The 20,993-nt window shown below is 41.7% G+C and overlaps 1 protein-coding gene across 1 annotated transcript in view; it reads left to right on the top strand.

Annotated features, from left to right (window-relative positions):
* Positions 1 to 20,993, top strand: part of SLC35D1 (solute carrier family 35 member D1) — a 104,498-nt gene that overhangs the window by 7,965 nt on the left and 75,540 nt on the right. Inside the window, exons 2-6 of the mRNA XM_086953839.1 lie at positions 3,173 to 3,206; positions 3,318 to 3,404; positions 6,380 to 6,447; positions 8,488 to 8,559; positions 9,310 to 9,378. Of these exons, the coding sequence (XP_086809965.1) occupies positions 3,173 to 3,206; positions 3,318 to 3,404; positions 6,380 to 6,447; positions 8,488 to 8,559; positions 9,310 to 9,378 (330 nt within the window). The remainder of the gene's footprint in view (positions 1 to 3,172; positions 3,207 to 3,317; positions 3,405 to 6,379; positions 6,448 to 8,487; positions 8,560 to 9,309; positions 9,379 to 20,993) is intronic.

Below are 20,993 nucleotides of genomic sequence, written 5' to 3'. Positions count from 1 at the left end.
AGGCAGTACTGCAAGAACACCAGGCTCCTGTAATTAAATAGAAAAAGACTTAACGAAAGCAGTAAACTGCAACAAAAATAGAGCATTGGAAATGCAATAGGTTTCTCGTTTTTTGAGCTATAGCAATTGGTAATGTGCTTTACCTACAAGGAAGGAGGGCGGTAGCCGTATAAAGACACTGAGGTAAGGGCCTTATGACTGGAACGCAAGTGAGAGGAGTGGAGAAGGGAGGAGTAGGGAGAAAGACTGGTGTAGAGGGTCAGAAAAAAGTGGGTGAACCGCTACTGGACAGTTCCTCATAGGTGCTGGCCAAAATGGAGTTCGTATCCTAACAAATTAAAGTTTTTTGACGGGCAGGAGGGCTGGGATAAAGTTTGCTCGTCTGCCCTTGAAAAGCCTTGGGTGTGCAACATATATAAATATACAACTATTCTTATCTACCCACTCCCCGCCTTAGTTAAGGTCGCGCAAACCTTCTGCATTGTGCAAACAGAAGCCCTGCGCAAAGTTGTCGTGTAAAACAGTTACAACGTATACTACTCAATGTTTGCATGTAATAAATCACAATTATTTGCAACAACGTTGTGCATATTGTCAGTTGGCTAATATCTAAAGCAGTCTGTAAATGGCTATTACATTAAAATATGCTGTTCCCTTACCTGAAGGTGCATTACTGCAACTGCTGAAACATTGCCCTGATCACTACTCCTCTGAGTGTACTTTCCCTGCTACACAGGAGAGCTTTTTGTAGCTACCAGAAGCTCGTGAGCCGCTCTTGCACACCCCTGTTATAAACAGTTATATAGAAACTGTCGTTATAACATGGTTCTTTTCTAGTTTTTCCCTTTTGTTTTCTTTTTAGGTTTATCCTTATTTTTTTGTGCACTGTGGGTCAATGTATATTGATGTTATGATATACGATTCCAGTCTGAATTTTGCATGTAAACGGCTAGGTCTTTCTACCCACAATTTGTATTACATGTTTTATTTTATTGAAAGTAAACAAAATATCTTAAAAAGTGAAATATTAGGACCAGCCTTAAACATAATTCAGGCTGCTTTTGGAAATGGCCTTTCCCTTACTCAAACTGATGGAGTCAGCCTATGATCATTCTGCTCTGGCTGAACTCTGTACTACCCAATTAACACATCAAGCGAAATGGTATCTAAATAAGTAATGTTTCCCCAGCAGCGTAATATTGCACCTCAACATACCATTATAGAATTATGAAAAATGTGCCAATCAAAGTTTTGGAAGTTCCATTATGCATAAAACATTGTTTTTTAAAGTGGTTTTCATGCAAAGATAATAGCCTGTACGACACCTAATTGACCCAAATTGGGATTTTTAACATCTCTGATAACAAGATGACTTTCTAAATGTGAACTATTCCATGAACTTCCAAAACAGGCTATGCTGAGGGCTGAGCTGGACTCACAAAATATTTACCTTGTATAAGCATAACAAAACCTATATTGGCTCTTGAAAGACGCGTAACTAATTAGAAAAAGTTGAAAATGTGTACTCCTTGAAGCTCTGTCATAATGAGCTGTGCTCGGCATTAAGACAGATGGGGGTCATGCGTATTCTGGTTTTCCTTTTATATCGCCAACAGAACGAGCTGGGGCACCAGCAACGACCAGTGCTCATCTATTTGGGCAGCAGAAAGTTTAGGCAGTAGCCGAACCCTTTAAAAACTTGCCTGATCGGGGAAGGTTTGCAAAGGAGAATCGTATAACAAAGCTACACTCTATTGAAAAGGAAAACGAGGGCATTGAGGAGAGGAGTGGATGGAGCTTTGTAGGTACACTAATAGCTGGACAGGCGCTGTGCGTCTGAAGCGAGGCAGAAACAAAGTGTGAAAAACATCTATGGCAATGAAGGAAGGAGCGCGTGGAACTTCGTAGGTACACTGACTGTGGGGCAGGCAAGGGGTGTGCAAAGCTTAGTTGATGGGTTTTGGCGCACCGAAAGCACGTTCAGGCAGAAACCAACAAAAACAGCAGCGTGAGCGCCCCTGCTCGTTCCAGCGGAAATACTCCATGGGAGTTAACCAGCAAGGAAAGGTGGGACATGCACCAACTATCGGCCATTAGCACACATCCATTTTTAAATGACACGCACAAAAGCCAATCCAAAGCAAAGGAGGAGTCAGACCCCACAAAGCACCTCCAACAGTTCGCCTGACCGCACAAGCGCTATTTAAGCTCGACCTAAAAAAGGGCTAGAAACAGAGGAGCCGACAATTGAATAAATGGTGATCAAGAATGAGTTGATGTGTATCTTTTGAGGGGGTGTCGCTTGCATAATTTGCTGTAGCCTTATTACATAAAATTACAACAAGATTACATAGAATTGTTCAAGGAGCGAAAACCAGCATTTAACTATATTTTCTTAACACAAAAAGGACCAGAGAATGCATTTTTTGTGCTAACTAAATAGCACTAAATGCAACAGAACATAAACAGCAGCCGCCACTCACTAAATTAGTTGTTCTTGCAGTGGTATTTTTGTGCTAAATTATTCATAATTATGCAAACCGGTGTAATTGTGTAATTTTTAGTACTTTTGCATCAAGAGTAATGTGAAATTCCCAAAATTATTCTGTTGTAGTTAACATTTCTCTCAGGCCTAATGAAGAGCATACTTTAAAAGTGAACAGGCCAGGGACCTTAGCCATCTTTCCATATGTAAAATTCGATGCTGGTAAAACATTTTATAAAGGAAAAGTAATTGCAAGGGTTGTATTGATAACCATGACAGTGCTGCTGCTTAAAGTGTGTCTTTAATTACTATGTATTTCTTTTTTTAATGGTTTGAGTTGTGAAGCTGCTCAGCAGTCTGGATAAGTGCTTCCAAATTACACATTGAAAGTTTTTTATTGTGCTTAGTAGTAAGACAGCACCCTGTTCTTGCTTCTACTAATGGTAAAGAATCAATAGCATTGCCCGGCAGGCTAGTCCAGAGTCAGCTGCCCAGAAGTGCAAGTTTTTGTTTGGAAACAGTGTTTTTCTGATTCATCATCCCATGCAGTTATAATGGGCTTTGCATGCTAAGATGAACACTGGTGTTTGAGGCAGTCCAATGCATGCTGTTTTTTTAAAAAACTTCTAGACCTGTCTAGATTTCACAAAATGCAGCTCATAGCCTTGGTTTATGCTTCCTTTACAGATTTCCTTCCTCACTATGTGTTGGACTAGGCCAGGTACGTTTTGAATTAAAGTTTTTATTTTTTTTGTTTTATTGTCCCGTGCCCTTGTTAACCAACTCTAGAGCGGTAGGTAAATCCGTCAAATTTTCTATTCTTTCCCCGTAGATGGCAGCTACTGTGACTGTGCTCTGGGTGGCAAAGATTTTCCGCTTAATACACTTTCCAGACTTTGATAGGAGTATCCCTAAGAAGGTAAATCTATGGTTTATGATATTTGAAGTCCGCATTTCACAATTACTCATTTAACTTCATGCTAATGACATGATAGGTGCATGCTGGGTTAGTACCACTTTTCCTGCACTTGCTCAGTGATTCTGTTTCCGAACGTTGTACTGTTTTAGGGCTGGGTGATTTGCACACAGGTTTCTGTGACGTACTTGTAGTTCTTCAATTCAGCAAGCACTGCAGTGGCTGTGATCTCCATAAGCAATGGTGCATTTATGTCTCAGACGACTTGCTCATTGGCTGTTGATTCTAGAAGTTCCTATACTGAGTATTGTAAGTGAGCACAACAGTGCACAGCTTGTTGTGCCTATTGAATGTGCTATTTTATTTGTCAAATTACCCGTTCTGTAGAATGTCTACAAAAAGAATTGGTGTGTGCAAGTTGCAAATGCTGCTTTCCATGTACATGCTTGCTTTTATATGTTTACATTAAATGTTTCAGTTATTCCTTTTTAGGTCGCATCTACAAAATTGGTTGGAAAGCCTAATTTGTACAATTCCAGTATTCGGAGCGAGCACTGGGTCAACCCATTGGTTATCACTTGGTTGGCTTTCTCCCTCTCATTTGCTTGTTTGCTTATTCAATAGTTTTCCTTTCTCTTCTTGTGTTTCTCTCACCCCTCTAGCATAGCTATTTTATTCTGAGTAAATATTTGAATTCTTCCACTGCTTCCGAGCAGGAAAAGCCTTTTTTTCCAGCACTCCATGCGAGTGCATATTTTTTCAGTCTCTCCCTTTTTTGTGCTTATTTTTTTTATCCCCCTTTTGTGCTTATTTTTTTTCTCCCCTCATGGCACATTCTTATGCATGCACATGATTCAGAAACATGGAAAAGCTCATAAAAATGTAGCCCATGTTTAATGAAAAATAGCAGCCCAGTAAAATATTTCAAGTTCCAGCAGACCAGCACTGTCTGATAAGTTGGGCCATGTGATGCTAAATTCTATACAATTACTACTGTTTCATACACTTTTTTCACAAACAAAGAGCAGAGAAAAGGCCTCGTGATTAAACAGAAACTCTAACCGGGCACTAATGAGCAGGTGTTGGGCTCTTGTTGTGGTATGAATGCGAGAAGACCTTGAGGAGGAGATGACAAAAGGCTGACTTCTCTAATTTTGAAGTTCCACCTTCGTTCTGCCAACTTAAGAACATGGCTATGCTGGTTTGAACAATTAGGCTAAATGTGCAGTGTACAACATGGAATAGCCAGATGGCAGTGTATTTAAAATACATGTAAATGTGCAATAATGCAAAGACTCTGGTGTGCTTTAAGTATCTATGAAAGCACATTCACAATGGTTAAAATAAAAGGGTATTCAAAAAATGACGTCCTCAATTATCAGAAAACAAATTCCTAGATTGCCACTGTGCCTCCTCATTCATCGTCTTTGGGGCCATCTTGAAATTACTGTATATTAATGTAGAGAACCATTGACCAATCCAATAGCCTTTAAAGTGCGAGACCGATTTGCTTTGCCATTGCCTGTTAAATAGAGGCAGTGCATTCACAGCAGCAAGGCTCCAAACCAGTAGTAACACAAATGTGTAATATGTACATTACAGGGGGACTATTTAAAGTTTGGGTAATAGGAGGAGTACTGCCCTTTTAAAACCCTTTGTCTTCTTGGTATCAGTGACAATCTGTTCTCATTGCAGTACTTTTGTGAAGTGGATCAGTGTAGTGATATTCCTTATTCCTTTTCCATGGATGGCCTTCGGTTAAGGAGGGATCAGCTGCTATAACACTAAACCTAAATGGGAAGATAAGACATCTGGATGATTTGAAGTTGTATGTTGAGGAAAATCCTTCAGAACCTTTTTTGGGACCCGGATAAAACGAATCGAGAGAATTGGCATGGAAACCTAGTTGATGCATTTCATAGTAACTTGAGACTTGACATAAAGAGACTTGAAGTATGAGTGAGCGTGTTACAGCTTAAGTTGCATGTTTTAGTAAGGTAATGAACTTATCAGCATCGAGTGAAGCACAGCCCAAGGAACAGGAAGAGTCTGCTCTTTGAATGAATACATTAGTGACTGTCTTTGTATGATGAACTGCTCAATAATTTATTGTCTGTCTATTTTCCATGTTTTAACAATAATGTTGCTTCCTAGAGATTCCAGACCACACTACAGCACGTTTCCGATCTCTTGACAGAGAACTGCTTTATGGAAAACGACCTAGAAATTAGTTAGTGTTTGATAACATTTCAAAACTGGTGGAAAATACTTAGTGTAAATCTAAGTGTGTTGCTCTTTAGGACGACCTCAGGCTGTCTTCGGAGACATAAGTACAAATGTTGATTATGTTGAGTAATTGTGCCCCATTTTTTAAAAATAGAGACTTTGACGTGTCTTGATAAAGCGATTTTTGAAGCAAATGGTCTTTTGTGATATTTCTGCTGAATGCAAAAAAAATCATCCTGCAGTTTACTGAATTTTATCCTGCAGGCAATAGTTGCTTTTGAAAGATGTTTTGTTGGCTGGAGCATTGCCTGCTGTATTTGGCCTAAACAAGTCACCCCGAGTGGGATGGGTATGCTCAGACGTGAGTCCAATGCTCTCCACACCACTGGAGTCAAGCTATCCTGGCTGATGATGGCTGATAGTCAGAAACCGGTCCTAGGATGCTTGATTCCGGTCCAGGAAAGACATGGATTGGCAGTTCGGGCTGGACTGTTCCCATGAGGCACAGGGTCAAGGCTGATTTGCATATGGCCATGTCTGAACTGGGATGGTGTGGAGTGCAAAAAAACGATGGATTTAGGCACAGATCTCTGTACTGGGGTGAATGTATGACATTGTTCTGCATTCTGTCCATCAACTGTTGTGTTTTAACAAGTAATGGACATTTTGTATGTCCTAATGTGACGTTTCGCCTAGTTAGCTTGCAGTATCTTTCGCTCTCTCTATATATTGCTCTCCGTTTATGATTGCAGGTTTTTCCACTACCTCTGCTGTATTTTGGGAACCAAATCACAGGACTGTTTAGCACAAAAAAACTTAAGTATGTTCACTTCAATTTTTATTTTCATCTGAATGGGTTCGTTGTTTGTAAAGCTGTCTAAGTGAGAGTCAGTGGCCAAAGTAAACTGTGGTGAATGTTGTTTTTGGCACGGTAAGGAACTGAGCAGCATGATTACATTTCAGTGTGTAATGGAAACTTTGTATTAGTCTGCAAAGGAATTTAAAGGATTTTAGAACTTGTGCCCCCTATTCCTGTGAATTTGAGCAAATCCCCAAAACATTTTTCCGAAGCCTTGAAAAGATACTGGTGCATTATTACTCCTGAGATATAGGTACTTTTTGCAGAGGAGTTTCCTTGAACTCACCGGGAGTTTGGAAAGAAATCAATTTTTGGATCACCTCGGATTTCAGGTTCGGAATAGCATTTAATTTGATCAACCAAAAGAAACCTGTATCAGTCTTGGTGCCTACAGGGAACACTGACACAAAACAAATCTAGTGGCTTGGCTTGGTTACAAAGATTTTTCAGGTGTTAGTTAAGTAGGTTTGTGCCATGTTTGATAAGTTTATTGGAACCTACCAGACCAAAAGACCTTCCTTTATGGATATCTATCCCCATGTTACGGCTAAGCCTAGATTTTCGTTATAGATTAAGGGTTGAACCAACGGTACTGGATTTTCAGCACATTGCAATTGCCAACACTGGAATGATGCCTGCAATTCGATATTTAAAAAAAGCATTCTCAAAAACGTTACCTCACTCCATTAACTCCAACCTAAGTGGGATCAATTATGTAATCGAACTCCAAATTAAAATGTATGGTGGACACGTGCATTGTTGCAAAAGTGATAAAATGGTTGTCGCATATAACTCATATAATAGATACATGCACACATTAGGATCTTTTCCAGGCATAAGTGTGTTTGTGGATGCTGTCCTCTGCTTTTGGGGAGTTCAGGTACTCTGTTGAAAGACATTCATTGCAGTTCACTTGCTCAAGATTTATTTGCCACTCCTTATACTGATTTATTTTCTAACATCATGACATGCCTTTCCATAGAGCAGTACTTATAATTCTCTTAGCCGCTTATGCATCAACCTGTTTTTCCATAGACTCAGAATTGATAGAACATTTGACTTATCTGGCCCTTTGTTCTCTGTGACAAGAGCATTTGTCATGTATTTTCTCCATCTTTTGGGGCAGTCTACTGTTCCTGGTATGTTTTAGTGAGTAACTCTTGTTCAACGGTGGGTGTCCTAGGATCTTTGATGCATTGGGCTGCTATTTGGATGTTAGTTGTCTGTTCTTTTTTTCAGGGTTTGAAGCTTCGAAGGGGTTTTGTGGACGAAGAGTCAAGGCTTCCTCTATGAAGATGTAGAACTATAATGCTATTTTACACAACAAACCACACTCTATAGCTCAGCCTGGACTAGATCTTTAATCGAGACCTTTATATACAAAATTGAAGTGTAGAACATTAAAATGCAGATTGACATTTATAACTATAAACTATTTTTAAGCGACTATATGATGTGGCTCTACAACATTGTAATTTATGGGCAAGAGGTTTTGTAAATCCAGGTCTGAGGCCTCTATTGTGAGAATGGCTGGTAATCAGTTCAGGTGGTAGACAAGACAGAATATCAGAAACTCTCCTGTGTGTTTTGATATGTTTGGTGTTCGTCCTAGTTTTCCAGCTGTCCTAGTTGCCGCAGTGGAAAGAACTCCATGAGTCTGAGTTCAAATGGCTGAGTCTTTGAAAGGGGCAGGTCAGGATGTATACCCGAGGATGAGAATGGTTGTCGACTACCCATGAGGGACTTGCGTACCTATGGTTTATTTAGTGCATGTTGGCAAATTGGTGTATACATTTTTGCTTTATAAATCATCCTAACAAAATAAGTAAAATCTGCCAACTTCATTGTGTCTTTGAGAAGTAAAATGCTACCTTTAACACACTTGCTGCCAATGTTAATATTGCTGCCAATGTTAATATATTTATTTATAAAACGTAATGAACAAAGTATATATTTGCAATGCCTGTGGCTCTTTTTCTAACTTTAACAATTATCTTACAGCCTGCCTATGTTTACAGTCCTCAGGCGGTTTTCTATTCTGTTTACAATGTTTGCAGAATTAATTTTATTAAAGTAAGTAATGCTTTCTTTTTGCTTCTTTTCCAAAAGTTAAGTCTGAACTACAGTCCGTGTTGAACATAATGTGTAGTATATTAAAATCACTTCCTAAGGCTGCCTTTGATCTTACTTTGGCTGAATTATAGACCGTTTACAGAAACAGTGGCTCAGAACCCACAATATGATATTTAATTCACCTGCTGGATGTGTCCATTTTCCCACCATTCATTCAGGTATAAGAAACTATTGCAATGTTTTCAATCATCAAATAGTCCATACTTAGAGAGTGAAATGAATGTTCTGCGAATATGTGCTAGTGCCTACCCGGTATAAGTGTCCCTCATTAATATAACACTTAATAAGCATGTTTTTGTTTGTTTCTTTCCATTAGAAAGTCTAACAGCTAAGGAGATGAACACCCAGTTAGATGAAGTTATTTGCCCATATCAAGCTGAGGCTGTCATCCTAGCTTTCTGCTTCCACCGCTAACACGCTAGCAACTAAATCCCCTGAGCCCTATAACTAAGGATAAAAATACTTTCTCTAACAATTCCAGTTGCAAAGGCAGCATTACAACCATGATCTCTCCAAAACAATCATGTAGTTGTTCCTGCTGTCTTGTTTTCTGTCCATAGCATCTTGCAACACTGTCTTCACCCCTAAAAATAGGCAAATGATTTAGATGGGTACCTTGCAGCTTTGTAAACCTTTTCAACCGGAGGTAGTGTTATTTAAATGGTGAAAAGCTCTTTTTTCTGATTGCAGAAAGACGTTTTCACGTGGAATCCAGATGACAGTGTTTGCAATGATACTTGGTGCATTCATAGCTGCCAGGTAAGGGTTGTACTTTACTACAAGGTATTCTTTATGATTGTTTCTATGCCTTAACCTCTCAGACGATGGTAGCAAATTAAACTTTGGGATTAGGTTTGTGACCCAACAGCAAACGCCAAATGCCAAGTATGTGGTGTGATCCATGGGATGTCTTGATCCAGAACTATAGCTATGAGAAAGAAGGAATGTTGATCTGTGGCATCATTGTAACGATTTTAGTTGTTGGATGATTTGAGATAGACAGTTGAAACTGCTTGGAATAAGATGCATTACCTAGATTTTGGGATTATTATTGTTTTCTTAGCTACTACTTTGTATGGCGGGTTTCATTTTCCTAAGTTTTTGCAGTTAGTCATAAAAAGTGCATTATGCCCTTTTGTCTACTACCTTTGTTGTGCTGCAGTAGTATGTAGACATCAGTGCTTAATTTGAGCAGGTGCTTTCAGGTGCTCGGCACCGGCACTTCTTTCTTCTTTCACAGGGCCGGGGCTACAATTTCTGACCCTGCAGGTGTTGGTCTCAATATTCATTGTTCAAATTCAAAATAAAAAGAATAACATACATTGCATGGTGACTGGCTGGTAAATGTTCATGGACTGGCCAGCATATGCCTGTCCAGGGAGGCATGATTGTATATCACCACGTTAGTGATGATATCATCACGCCGATCACAAATCCAAGAAGTCATCGACAAACTATGGCTTGCATTCTAGTTCCCAAGTCTGCTGCACCCTGCCACTGCCTGCGCCTCCCATTGGATAATTGTAGCTGGGGGCCGGCTCATGACGGAGTTGAGGCAAGGAAGCTGCAAGAACGCATTTGGAACTTGGGAGTGAGGACTCTTGAGGAAGGATAAACAAAAGTAAGTGTGGACTTTCCACTTGCTGCGTAGCCAGAGAGGCATTTCCTGCAGCCCTGTATTGCTGCTATCCTCAACGTGCTCGATGCGGCTGTGGACCAACACAACTTTTGTGCTCCATTGCGTCACATGTAGAATCTGTGCACTGCACCGCAGCATGGTAATTGCTGAGCATGCGTGAGTCCAGTAGGCACCAAAGCCATACTTATTGGCATTGGCAGCATTACGACTGGGGGACAATGCATGTGCTGTAGCAGGCAGCGTCGCAGCAAGCTGAGCAGTGGATGCCGATGCCGTCGCCATCCCTGGACCTACTAATTACTGGCAGTTACATCCCCAACTGTGCTCGAGCAGCTGTCTGTTCCGCAATAAACCCAGTCATACCGCACTGATTTAATATATGCAAAAAAAGCATTTTCAATAGGTGTACATTATGTTTTTGCACTCTGTGTAGGTAAGAAAGTAAAACGTGCCATTTTCTTTAGGAATGACAACAGGAAAACGCAGAGTTCAAAATAGCACGGACATGTATAGGCAGACGACAGGGGTCACAGGCAGGAGCAGTGTTATAGATGAGAGAGAGAGAGAGAGAGAGAGAGCAGGAGTAAAGAGGAAAAAGAAACAGAAGAGGAGAGAGATACGACCGAGCTAAGTAGAAGAAAAGGAAAGCAAATCAGATACAAATAGAAAGCAGCCATGATGTGAAGAAGAGAGTAGATAGAATGAAAGGATGTAGAGGACAGGACAGACGAAAAAAAGAAGACAAATAATAAAACGGAGACACAGCTAATCACTGCTAGAAGGGTGATAGCTAAGAGCCAAGATCGAGGGGAAAGAGAGCAGAGCATGGATAAAAGTGAAGAGGAAAAAGGGCAGGGCTAGAATGAATAGAGGGCAACTCAAAAATACAGGGAATAAGGTAACACACCAGGTGTGACAAAGATGATAAAAACAATTAGAGATGTCCAAGGATAGACTCTTAGAGCAAAGACTTACGGGACAGACAACCAATCAAGGTTAGAAGATAGAGACTGAGGCAGTGAGAGTGTTGAAAGTGGGGCTCACCGGAGGAAGAAGTGAGCTGCGGACTCCTTGGCAAAATTTTCAGCACCGGCACTTTTTATTTTTATAAATTAACCACTGATGTAAATGTAAATGTACAGGAATTTATATAGCGCAAATCACCTAGCCGTTTCTAAGCGCTTGCTTAGGGAACCCATCCTGGTATTCCCCCGTGAGATAACCCTGGCAGGGTATCCGCAAGGTGAAAGCCAGGCATCCCGCCGCGAGGGGCCGTTGTGGAGATTAAGCAAGCTATTGCCCAGAGTCGCAGAGTGTGAATCGAGTAGGCACCGGAGCAAGAATTGTCGAGTCCATGGACATTTTAGGACTCAAGACCCCGCCGAGCCGGGAATTGAACCCTGGTCCCGGGCTGACCTCTGCTTCCAGGTCTGCCTCCTCTAACCAGTGAGCCACACTTCTCCACATGGACATAATAGATATGTTAAAAACTTCAGGGCCATCTATAACTCTGTGTTGTATGAAAAAAAATCAAGCAGGTTTAAAGCTATGTACTCCTTCCTGTTCAAAAATCCATAGTCTTTGAACAATCCACACAAAATATTTTTTTTAAATAACCAGTTAAAACAAGCTTGATAGTTTTCCAGTTTTTATAAAACGTTGGTAAACTTATCTGGGTAAAAACTGATTATAATGATGGATTTTGGATGTCTACTAGAGTAATGGATTCATTGCATTTTTATAGTGCACACTAAACCAGAGAAGTACGGTAAACTGTCTGATTCACATACACGGATGAAGTGTAAATCGCTGTGTCTTCTTATTTCTCCCAGTCGGATGTAGGATAATCCCTGCCATCATTTATTGCTCCAGTAACTCTTTGGAGGTTTCAATCTAGCAAGTCCTTCTGGGTGGTGTTAATATTGTACGTTACTTTAACCCACTTGACTTAGTAGAACTTGGGTCCCGTGTCAATGCAACTTCATTTGTAAGGGTGATTAGTTTGGTTTACTACATTCTCCATTTAAAGGTGTATGCTTGGGTAGTTGCGGGATTGCCGTAATCAGAGATGTGTTGAAAGCAATCAAGGTGGACATTTCTTATAATAAGTTTGTCTATCCCTTATCATGGCAAGGTGAATAACCTACAAGTGTATAGAATAATGTAAATCTCCTGAGATGTCAAGAATACATTCTTAGCAGGCTATGTATTGAACTGTATTGAGGGAAATGCAAGGCTTTTGCAGTCCAGCAGTACTTATCCTTCTACAGAGTTTTCTTTGGGCGCTACGTCAATGAGCTACTAAATATGCGGAACAAAAAGAGAATGTATCGAAGAAAAGGGAAAGTGATTTAACATAGGGAGCTGTTTTCAGTGCCACTCCACAAAAAGCTTGCTCTTTTTTTATACTCCTTCTAGGAAGCAATGCTGTTAGCTCTTGATTGGCAGTTTTAGAACAGGAATAAGGCATACACTCTGAGGGTTTCTGTAAGGTACTGCCTATTTTTGTATGGTCACCCCCAACTTATTGGATTGATTCTGCTGGTTTTTCGACTGAGAGTGCATGGATGCCTGCTAATCAGACATCTGTGCTCTGACCTTAGAACGTGTGTTTCCTTGGCATATACCCAATTGGCATAAGCTAACTTACCTATTAGTTGTGAGTATATGGTGGCTTGGGTACCCAGGGCAGGTAAGTTAGAGGGTCACTCCCAGGTATTACAGCACTGGTTTATTTATTTTAATTTGACTTGTGTGTATATATAGCACTTGCTAGTCCCGAGACTATCCAAGTGCTTTACTGGTTATGCGAATACATAAATAAGTTTATAAGGGGTGCAAAAGGAACTCTTAATGTAAAAGTATCAAGACAGTACAGCACTCAATGATGATAGTCAAAAGAAAAACACAGGAAAACCATATGGAGTAGAAAGCCATCAGGGGGGCAAATGAGCAAGTCTCAGATAATGTGACCATCTAGAAGGTGTTAAACAACAAGAGGAACGAAGAACAGCTTGTGTGCCTGTGGAGGTAGCTGTTAAGGAGTAGAGATTTGAGTTCATGTTTGAATGAGGGGAAGAAAGGGTTACAGCTTAGATCTTTAGGTAGCGAGATCCAGATCTTCAGAGTATTACCTGAGAAGGCGCGGGATTGAGATGTTCTCTTGAAGTTGGAAGGAATGAGAAGAAGAGCGTCGGAGCTTCTGAGAAGTCTGGCTCTTCCAGCTCTTGACAGTCTATGTTCTAAGTATTAGTTGTTTTTATATGAAGCACTTTGTGAGTGATGCCGGCTGTCTTGAAAAAGCATCTGCCTTCGATGGGAAGCCACTTGAGACTACTGAGGGCAGGAGAGATGTGGTCAAATGATTTGGTACCTGGGAGAAGTCAGGCAGTGGTCTTCAGAGCAGCTTTCACGGGTGCCGGGTGACCTTTAGGGGTTCCAGTAAGGAGAGAATTGCCATAGTCAAGCTTTGAGATGACAAGAAATTGCACTACCATCTTGAGATCATCTGGGAGGATAAACGTCTTTACTTTCTTCGGGTGTCTGAGTGTGCAAAGTGCTCGTTTGGCAGAGTGTTGATGTGTTCCACCATGAAAATGTTCTTGTCCAGGGTGATGCCCAGTGACTTAATGGCGTTAGAGAGAGATAAGGCACAATTAAGAGCATCCAGATTCTTAATCCAATCTAGGATAGGCAAAGGATGTGTTCTAGGGGAGAACAGAAATAGTTCTGTCTTTTTGGAGTTCGGTTATAGATGGTTGGTTTGGAGCCAAGATTGTAAACTAATAAGTGTGTTGTTCAGTTGTCGGAAGTCGCCAGGTGATTTGAGTTTGCAGTAGAGTTTTATGTCTTCTGCATATTGGTGGTATTTGACCCCTGTTTGATTCAAAATGGCACTGAGGGTTTCCATGAAGATATTAAATAAGGCTGGGGAGATGATAGATCCTTGGGGCACTCCTTGCGTCACAGGAGTTGGGTTGGAGAGACCGCTTTGGATTTTTATTTGCTGATGGCAATGTTGCAGAGAGGACGTAAACTATTTTGGGACTGTGCCATTGACACCTGTGCAATATATGAGTTTCAAGTAGAGCTGGGTGATTTACTGTATTAAAAGCCGCAGATAAGTCAAGTAAGATTAGGAGACCGGCATCACCTTCATCCAGGCTTCTTTGAATGTCATTCAAAATACAGAGCATGGTTATTTCTCTGCCTTCAACCTGTCCTGAATCCTGATTGGGAAGTAATGTGGAGGTTGAATTCTTCCATGTGTCTGGTTAGTTGCAGGAGGATACATTTCTCAAGTGTTTTGGCTAGGAAGGAAATGTTTGGTTTGGTCTAAGGTTATTAAAGTCATTGGGATCCATTCTTGTTTTTTGGGGGAATGGGGGTGACTTGACCTGTTTGAATGGACTCTGGAAAACACCCTGAGGGGTGAGAGGGAGGCATTTGTGATTTGGTCCAGAGGGAGGATATGATATAGTCGAGGTTCTGTACTACCCAGTACACCCTGGGTGTGACACAGTTAAAATCAGTCTTCCAGTTTGCCTTTGCAGACTGGAAGAGAGGTTTGAAACTGCTAGCCCAACTTTGCCATGTAACATTTTGGCAAAGCCAGTCTTCCCCCTGGCATATGTGCAAGTCACCCCTATGTTAAGCCAACCAAACCCTTAGGCAGGGCACAGCACATTTCCTGAACAGAGCATGCATGCTCTGACAGTCAAAATGTGAAACTGTTATTTTTACTGCATCTTAGTGTGGAAAGACTTGGTCACCTGGTTGGCAAGTACAGAGTTACACCCTGACCCACTCAGCTGTGCTAGCTTTGGAATGGTGTTACCAACATTGATACTCCAAGCTATCAGATAACTTGTTGCATTAAGCCTGGCCTGATACTCGAGTCGGAATTTACATTACAAAAGTTGCTCACCACAACAAGTTAAGTTGCCACTTTGTTGCCTTTATACTTCTATGCCCTCAACCTTTGCACATGGTGATTTGTTTCTGAGACAGCTTTCTGCCCTCCTGGAGAGACATATTCACCATTCCCAGGAAATTATACAATAGAAGCTTGCAGAGGAGAGAGGTGTTACCTCACTCCTGCAGGAGGCCACACAATTGTTATCCCAGTAGATGATTTTCAAAGGAGAAACCACCTTTGAAGGGCAAATGGGAAACACTTGGGAAGAGGGGCTGCTCTATTGTCTAGGCAGACAGGCTGACGCGTTAGGATAGGGAAGGGGAACCCAGTTGCCACACCTCTGGGATGGGCTAGGGATATCTGGACGCTGAGAGAGGGGTTCTTCCGTGTTGGTAGTGGACAGAATTGTACATCCTAGGTTAGCCAGATGCCACACTTCCCAGGAAGTGATCCTCTGGAGGGAGGGAACCTAGTAGCCCCTTGGTTACTGGCAGAGTCTACCTTAAGGGCACTTTATGAGCATAGAAAGGGCACCCCTCGAACCCAGCACCAAGATCTCTGACTGCCCTGCTGCACCAAGGACGCAGCAAAGAGAGGCTACACTGTGTGGACTGCACCTGCTGAATTTGGTGGCTAGCAAAGGAGAAGAAACAGTCCCTGCTGTGTCCTATTCATTGAGAAGCCCTCTCCGGAGCCCAGCCGAAGCAAGAGGCTCCAAAGGTCAGTTAGCTGAACTCCTGTTCGCAGCACATCTCCTGTTCGCAGCACAAGGCCACAACAGCTATAGAAGCATGCTTGGAGAAGTTGGTTATCCAGAATCTTTACACAACTGCCACCATGTAGCACCAGAGACCAGGACCTGAAGCTCAAAGTTGCACCAGAGTCCACTGGACCCAGGAATGCAGCTCGGTCATCCAGAAAATTGCCCAGGGAAGGATTTTCCTGTGACAGTGATACCCGCATACCAGTAGCCCAGTGGTGACTGGACTTCTACTAGGACCAGGAGGACTTTGAGAGACCTCAGCCCTATGCGACCAACACTGTCTCCGGACGGAGGCAGAGCCACATAAAAGATCCCTGTCGACTTCATTGCATCCACAACATTTTTGAGTATCTTCAGCTTCCTGTTTCCTGTGTATTAGGACCACTTTCATAGGAACCTACAGCAAAGGATAAAAGCGCCTGGAACTGACAGAAGACTGCTTCCCCGACTGAGTTCACTGTTTCTGAGAACCTGGCTCTCCCTCAGAGTTAGTTGAACAAAGTAATTCTAACTGACCGCAATACAATTAGCCAAAGTTTTTGCTCAAAAAGTCGCTAAGCGTCAAATTATTAGAATTTATCAGTGCTTGTTCACGATTGCTTATAAAAGAGCATATTTACTGTACCTTTTAAAATCCTTATCTCAGGAACCCTCCAATGGTTCTTTTTCGTTGCGTTGTTTCAAAATATATAAAAAATTCAATCTATATTTTATACACTGGTGTTGGATTTCTTTAGTGCATTAGTTATTTACCAATTTTTTAAATGTTATTTTTAACTCTACTGTTTTGTATTATAATAAGTGGTTAATTTGGAAAGTTCAAGATAGCCTTTGTCCTTGTAGAAGTTTGGTGTAGTTCTCATGTTTGCTTTATTTAATCCTTTCGCCAAACCAATGCTTCCTTAAAATAACTTCTCACTTTGGTCTTGAAGTTAAATGAAAAAACGTTTTACTCTTTCCTTGTTGTAGGCCTTTTCATCCATTTGTTTTAAGTCTGGTAGTCCTGATGCGCATTAAACCTTTATACTCCACTTTAACCTCAGACCTGATTTCTAATACCCTGTTGGTTAGAAAAACTCTTTATAATCACTGTAGGGCCATTTTCATCCACATGTTGAAACATTTGGCATTTGGATATGTGTGTCTTTAAAGGCGCCCACACCTGGTTCACCCTAAAATCTGTGAAGGAATGCAATGGATGTCTTGTCCCATCCCCCCACCCACAACCAAGCCTTTTTCATTGTTAAGTCCATCAGATGTACCTATTGAACTGGCCATAGTATTGTTGTTTTATGAACCACTTTACCTCATTGTGATAATCTCCGAGTCCAGCAAGGAGATTCTAAGCAAAGCCCAGCCTCCCTCTCTCAGAATAGTAACGTTTAGATACTGGAGATGCTCTGGTAGTCCTCTTTACACTCTTTCACTTCGGCCAGGCCAGTGACCTAATTCGAATTGGTAAGGGCTTAAGTATACTTTGGTACACTTAATAGGGGCAGAAGGCACATATCTGGCAATATTTTTTAATACATTTCTTTAATCTGAGGGTCTTCAGCCTATTAACCCATCCAGAGTTTTGCTTCTTCCACTGATCCTAATGTAATTGTCCATTATTACTAGAGCTAGGTAAAATGGAGTTCATACAAAATGCTTTCTATGGTACAGTTAAGTTGATCACTTAATGGGAGGGATCCAACTAGTCCATGCTCCAGATTATCTCTACTGAGAGTCTCCTTGCCTAGTTGTTTAGCCAATTTTAGAGTGAGGGCATCAAATCCGTGAGAATGACCCACATTAGCTATTCCTATAGTATTAAGATACAACCCATTATGTAGCACACAAAAGAATCATAGCTTAGAAACTCCCATTTTCAGGTGATTAGTCTACGACTTGCTAACCACTATCCTCTAAACCCCTCCTTCGTATAGGGGGTAATGTGCTGCACCCAGTGGTGGCTGGTGACATTTCAAAGTGGTGAGGCGTAAAAGTTGGGTATGTGTTATGTCAAAAGCAAGCAAGCCTGACTGACATAAGAGTGGTTTGAGGGGGTTTCTCCCCCAAAAAGAGTGGGCAAATGGTGTATTTTAAAACAAATTTGAAAAAGCAAGACTGTTTATAAAGCTATTGTCAACATGTATTCATTACATTTTTAAACCCATTCCAAACTGCCCCATATCTTACTGCTTTAAATATGTTCAGCAGGCCAGAATGGAAGCTGCACACCTGCCAACCCCATGGTCACAAGAGCAGCATGCACCAAGGCAAGGCGGGGATCTCTAAAGTTCATTGCTGGAGCCTATATGTCATGTCATCATTACCAACACCCACGCTCCAATGCAGCCATCAGTTACCTGGCTTTGTTTGTCCTGACAAATGGTTTTCATTGACACTGCCTGCATTTTGAAAGGGGTGGGAAAAAGCTACAATCAAAGCAGAACTAAGAAGTACCAGTCTTCTGCAAACAACAGTTTTATTCAGGCTACAAGCGATCTATCACACTACCATGGTTACATTCATGCTGCGTGACATGCACACAAAAATAAAAGTGACCTCACATTAAAGAACTGTTTTGCTGTGGTGCAGTGCTGTCATTTGTAACCCACTTAGGAGTGTCTGCCCACTATGCCGACTGCCTGGGGGCATAAAGTAAACCAGGAAGTGAGCAATAACTACATCTTTGCGCCTGCATGACAAATTAGGAGAGGCTGCCAAGCCACCTTAAAGATTTACACGATACAAGCACACTGCACTCAGCACACCACCATGCAGGCGGATTACACTTCCCGGTCATTGAACTTTGCCTCACACCCTCGCCTCGCCGCAGGAGCCCATTTCTTCTGCTGTTTAAAGATAAGCTTTCAAGCCCTGCCGTCTTCACCAACTTCCTCCCTTCTTAAATCTCCATGTCGCATCGCTTTTTTAGGTCTCGCCTTTTCCATTCCGAAGGAATGAAAAATGGAGAGAATTAAAGTGCTCAAAATACTCGTGAAACCAAGGGTTTTTTGGTGCGGTTTTCTTTGAGTTCACGTGAATCGCGTGACCAAACTAGCACACGCATCAGCCTCCTTCCCTCCTAATTGCATTTTTTCACGGCCGCCACCACATCAAAGGGCTTCTCCCAGTGTGTGCTCTGCGGCTTCTCCTCCCCTAATTATTCATGGCTGGCCGGCCGTACTTTCAGTTTCCCGGCCGCTCTTGTTAAAAGTAGGAATGCAGGCTTTCTGCCCACCTTCCCTCTAAACCTTCTTTCTTAAGCTCTCGTTGTCTATCTTTATCAGTGCCTGTCAGTGTCCATGTTGTAGTTACCCGCTCCATAAATAACTATTCTAGTAAGAACCTCCTCGGTTACTGCGCCACTCCCGAGAATGTAAATTACAAAAGGCGAAAGCTCAGACTTCGTAGTTATATAATTTCCTGTATAGAGCACAAGTTCCGCATTCTTTTAAAAAACGCCCAAAACAAGCCGCTTCCCACATAACAACAAGGACTGATTAAACATGTTTTGCATAGTGTCCTGCCCGAAAAATGTACTGCTTCTGTCATTGTATCCAGATAAATAATACAACGAGTAACAATCCACATACAACAAGCCTGGACTATTAGCTTTGGCATTTTTTCTTAGCTGTTTAAGCTAAATAAGCCACAACTGTGGCTTCGTTGTACATAACATTGAAAATGGTTCAGTTCTGGTTTTAATCTTTTAGGCACTTAACGTGGTGGCAGAACTTGTTGTTCAAAACTATGGCCATGCCTCCTAGAGACTACAGCCCCTCTCCATCTGCATGTCGATTGACTCACAACACTTTTGCACGCCGCGTTTGGAGAAAAAAATAGTCACTGATAAAATAATTTTTTTAAAAAGGACATTCAATAAAACAGACAGCACTCCTGCAGCTTAACATTTTACTTTCAACCTTCCTTACATGAAAATCGAAAACACATCACAAGCGTACATGGAGAAAGAAGGTAAACCGCACCAGCCCTTCCTTTTTACCCTGTACCCTGCCTCCATTAACAAGCGCTGTCTATGCCAAGGTAAAGCTCTGAGAAGCTGTTTGCACGCTGCACTTCCATAGCCTACAACTGTGCTTGGTGATCAAGACAATGTATGTGCTAACGTCGAGGAAACCAACAGTAACAGCGGTATAAAAGCGCCTAAAACAGTCCAGAAATGGTCCACGGACTCACCTGTTAGATCAGCCCGCCGGGCACTGCCAGATTGCTCTACAGACTAATCCCGAGCCTGCTACCTACTTTTGCCGGTCCAGCAAGGAAATATTATTCCATGACGCGAGCTTTTGTAATGTACGTCCTAATCATTGTGTCTAATCTTTGCAGCGAAACTGCTCGAAAGTTTATTATATATTTATCACAATCTACATACAAAGGTAAAGCACAAGGCACCTTTTACATACGTAATAGGCAACATGTAAAAGCTAAACGGCAAGCGGCTGAAGGACACTCCACGTCGCTGCTTTCACAGTGCAGTCTGTATGTGAAGCCTCGTTTTTTCTTTCGGCTCGCTCGCTCCGTCCCCCTTTCCTCTTTTTGGCGGGTTTTGAAGTTAGGGTAACTCCTCCCTGGAACACATGGAGTGGAAACGTGCCAGTCGGTCTGTTATTTGGTTTAAATACATATCCCCTGGATCGCCTTCATTTGCATCAAAAAGTAACAAGTGTGCAACGGGGGAGGGGTTAAGGTAAACCCCCACCGCTATCTAGAGGTAGGGGAGTGAGGTTAGAAGAAGGGGAATGCCACTGCAGAAAGGTCTAACTGAAAATAAAGCATCAGACAGCCAGCGGCATTACCTCTGGACAGCCATTCCCACTTGTTTCTTTTTGGCTACTTTCTGAACGGGGAAATATATATATATTTGACCCAGGTACTACAAAAAATATATAGAGTTCTCTCTCTCCGTCCCCACACGTTTTCCATTGACGGTTGGCTGATTCTCTTAAAGACGTGGGGGAGGGCAGACTGAAGTCGGTAAGCAAAGATAACAAGCACTGGCGTTGCCAATAGGTTTCGTATTTGGAAAGTTGGAGCTATTGGTT

Source organism: Lissotriton vulgaris, chromosome 1_1 (genome assembly GCF_964263255.1).
Source record: "Lissotriton vulgaris chromosome 1_1, aLisVul1.2, whole genome shotgun sequence".
In the NCBI taxonomy this organism is placed as follows: domain Eukaryota; kingdom Metazoa; phylum Chordata; class Amphibia; order Caudata; family Salamandridae; genus Lissotriton; species Lissotriton vulgaris.
This window is presented reverse-complemented; position numbering and strand designations above follow the sequence as displayed.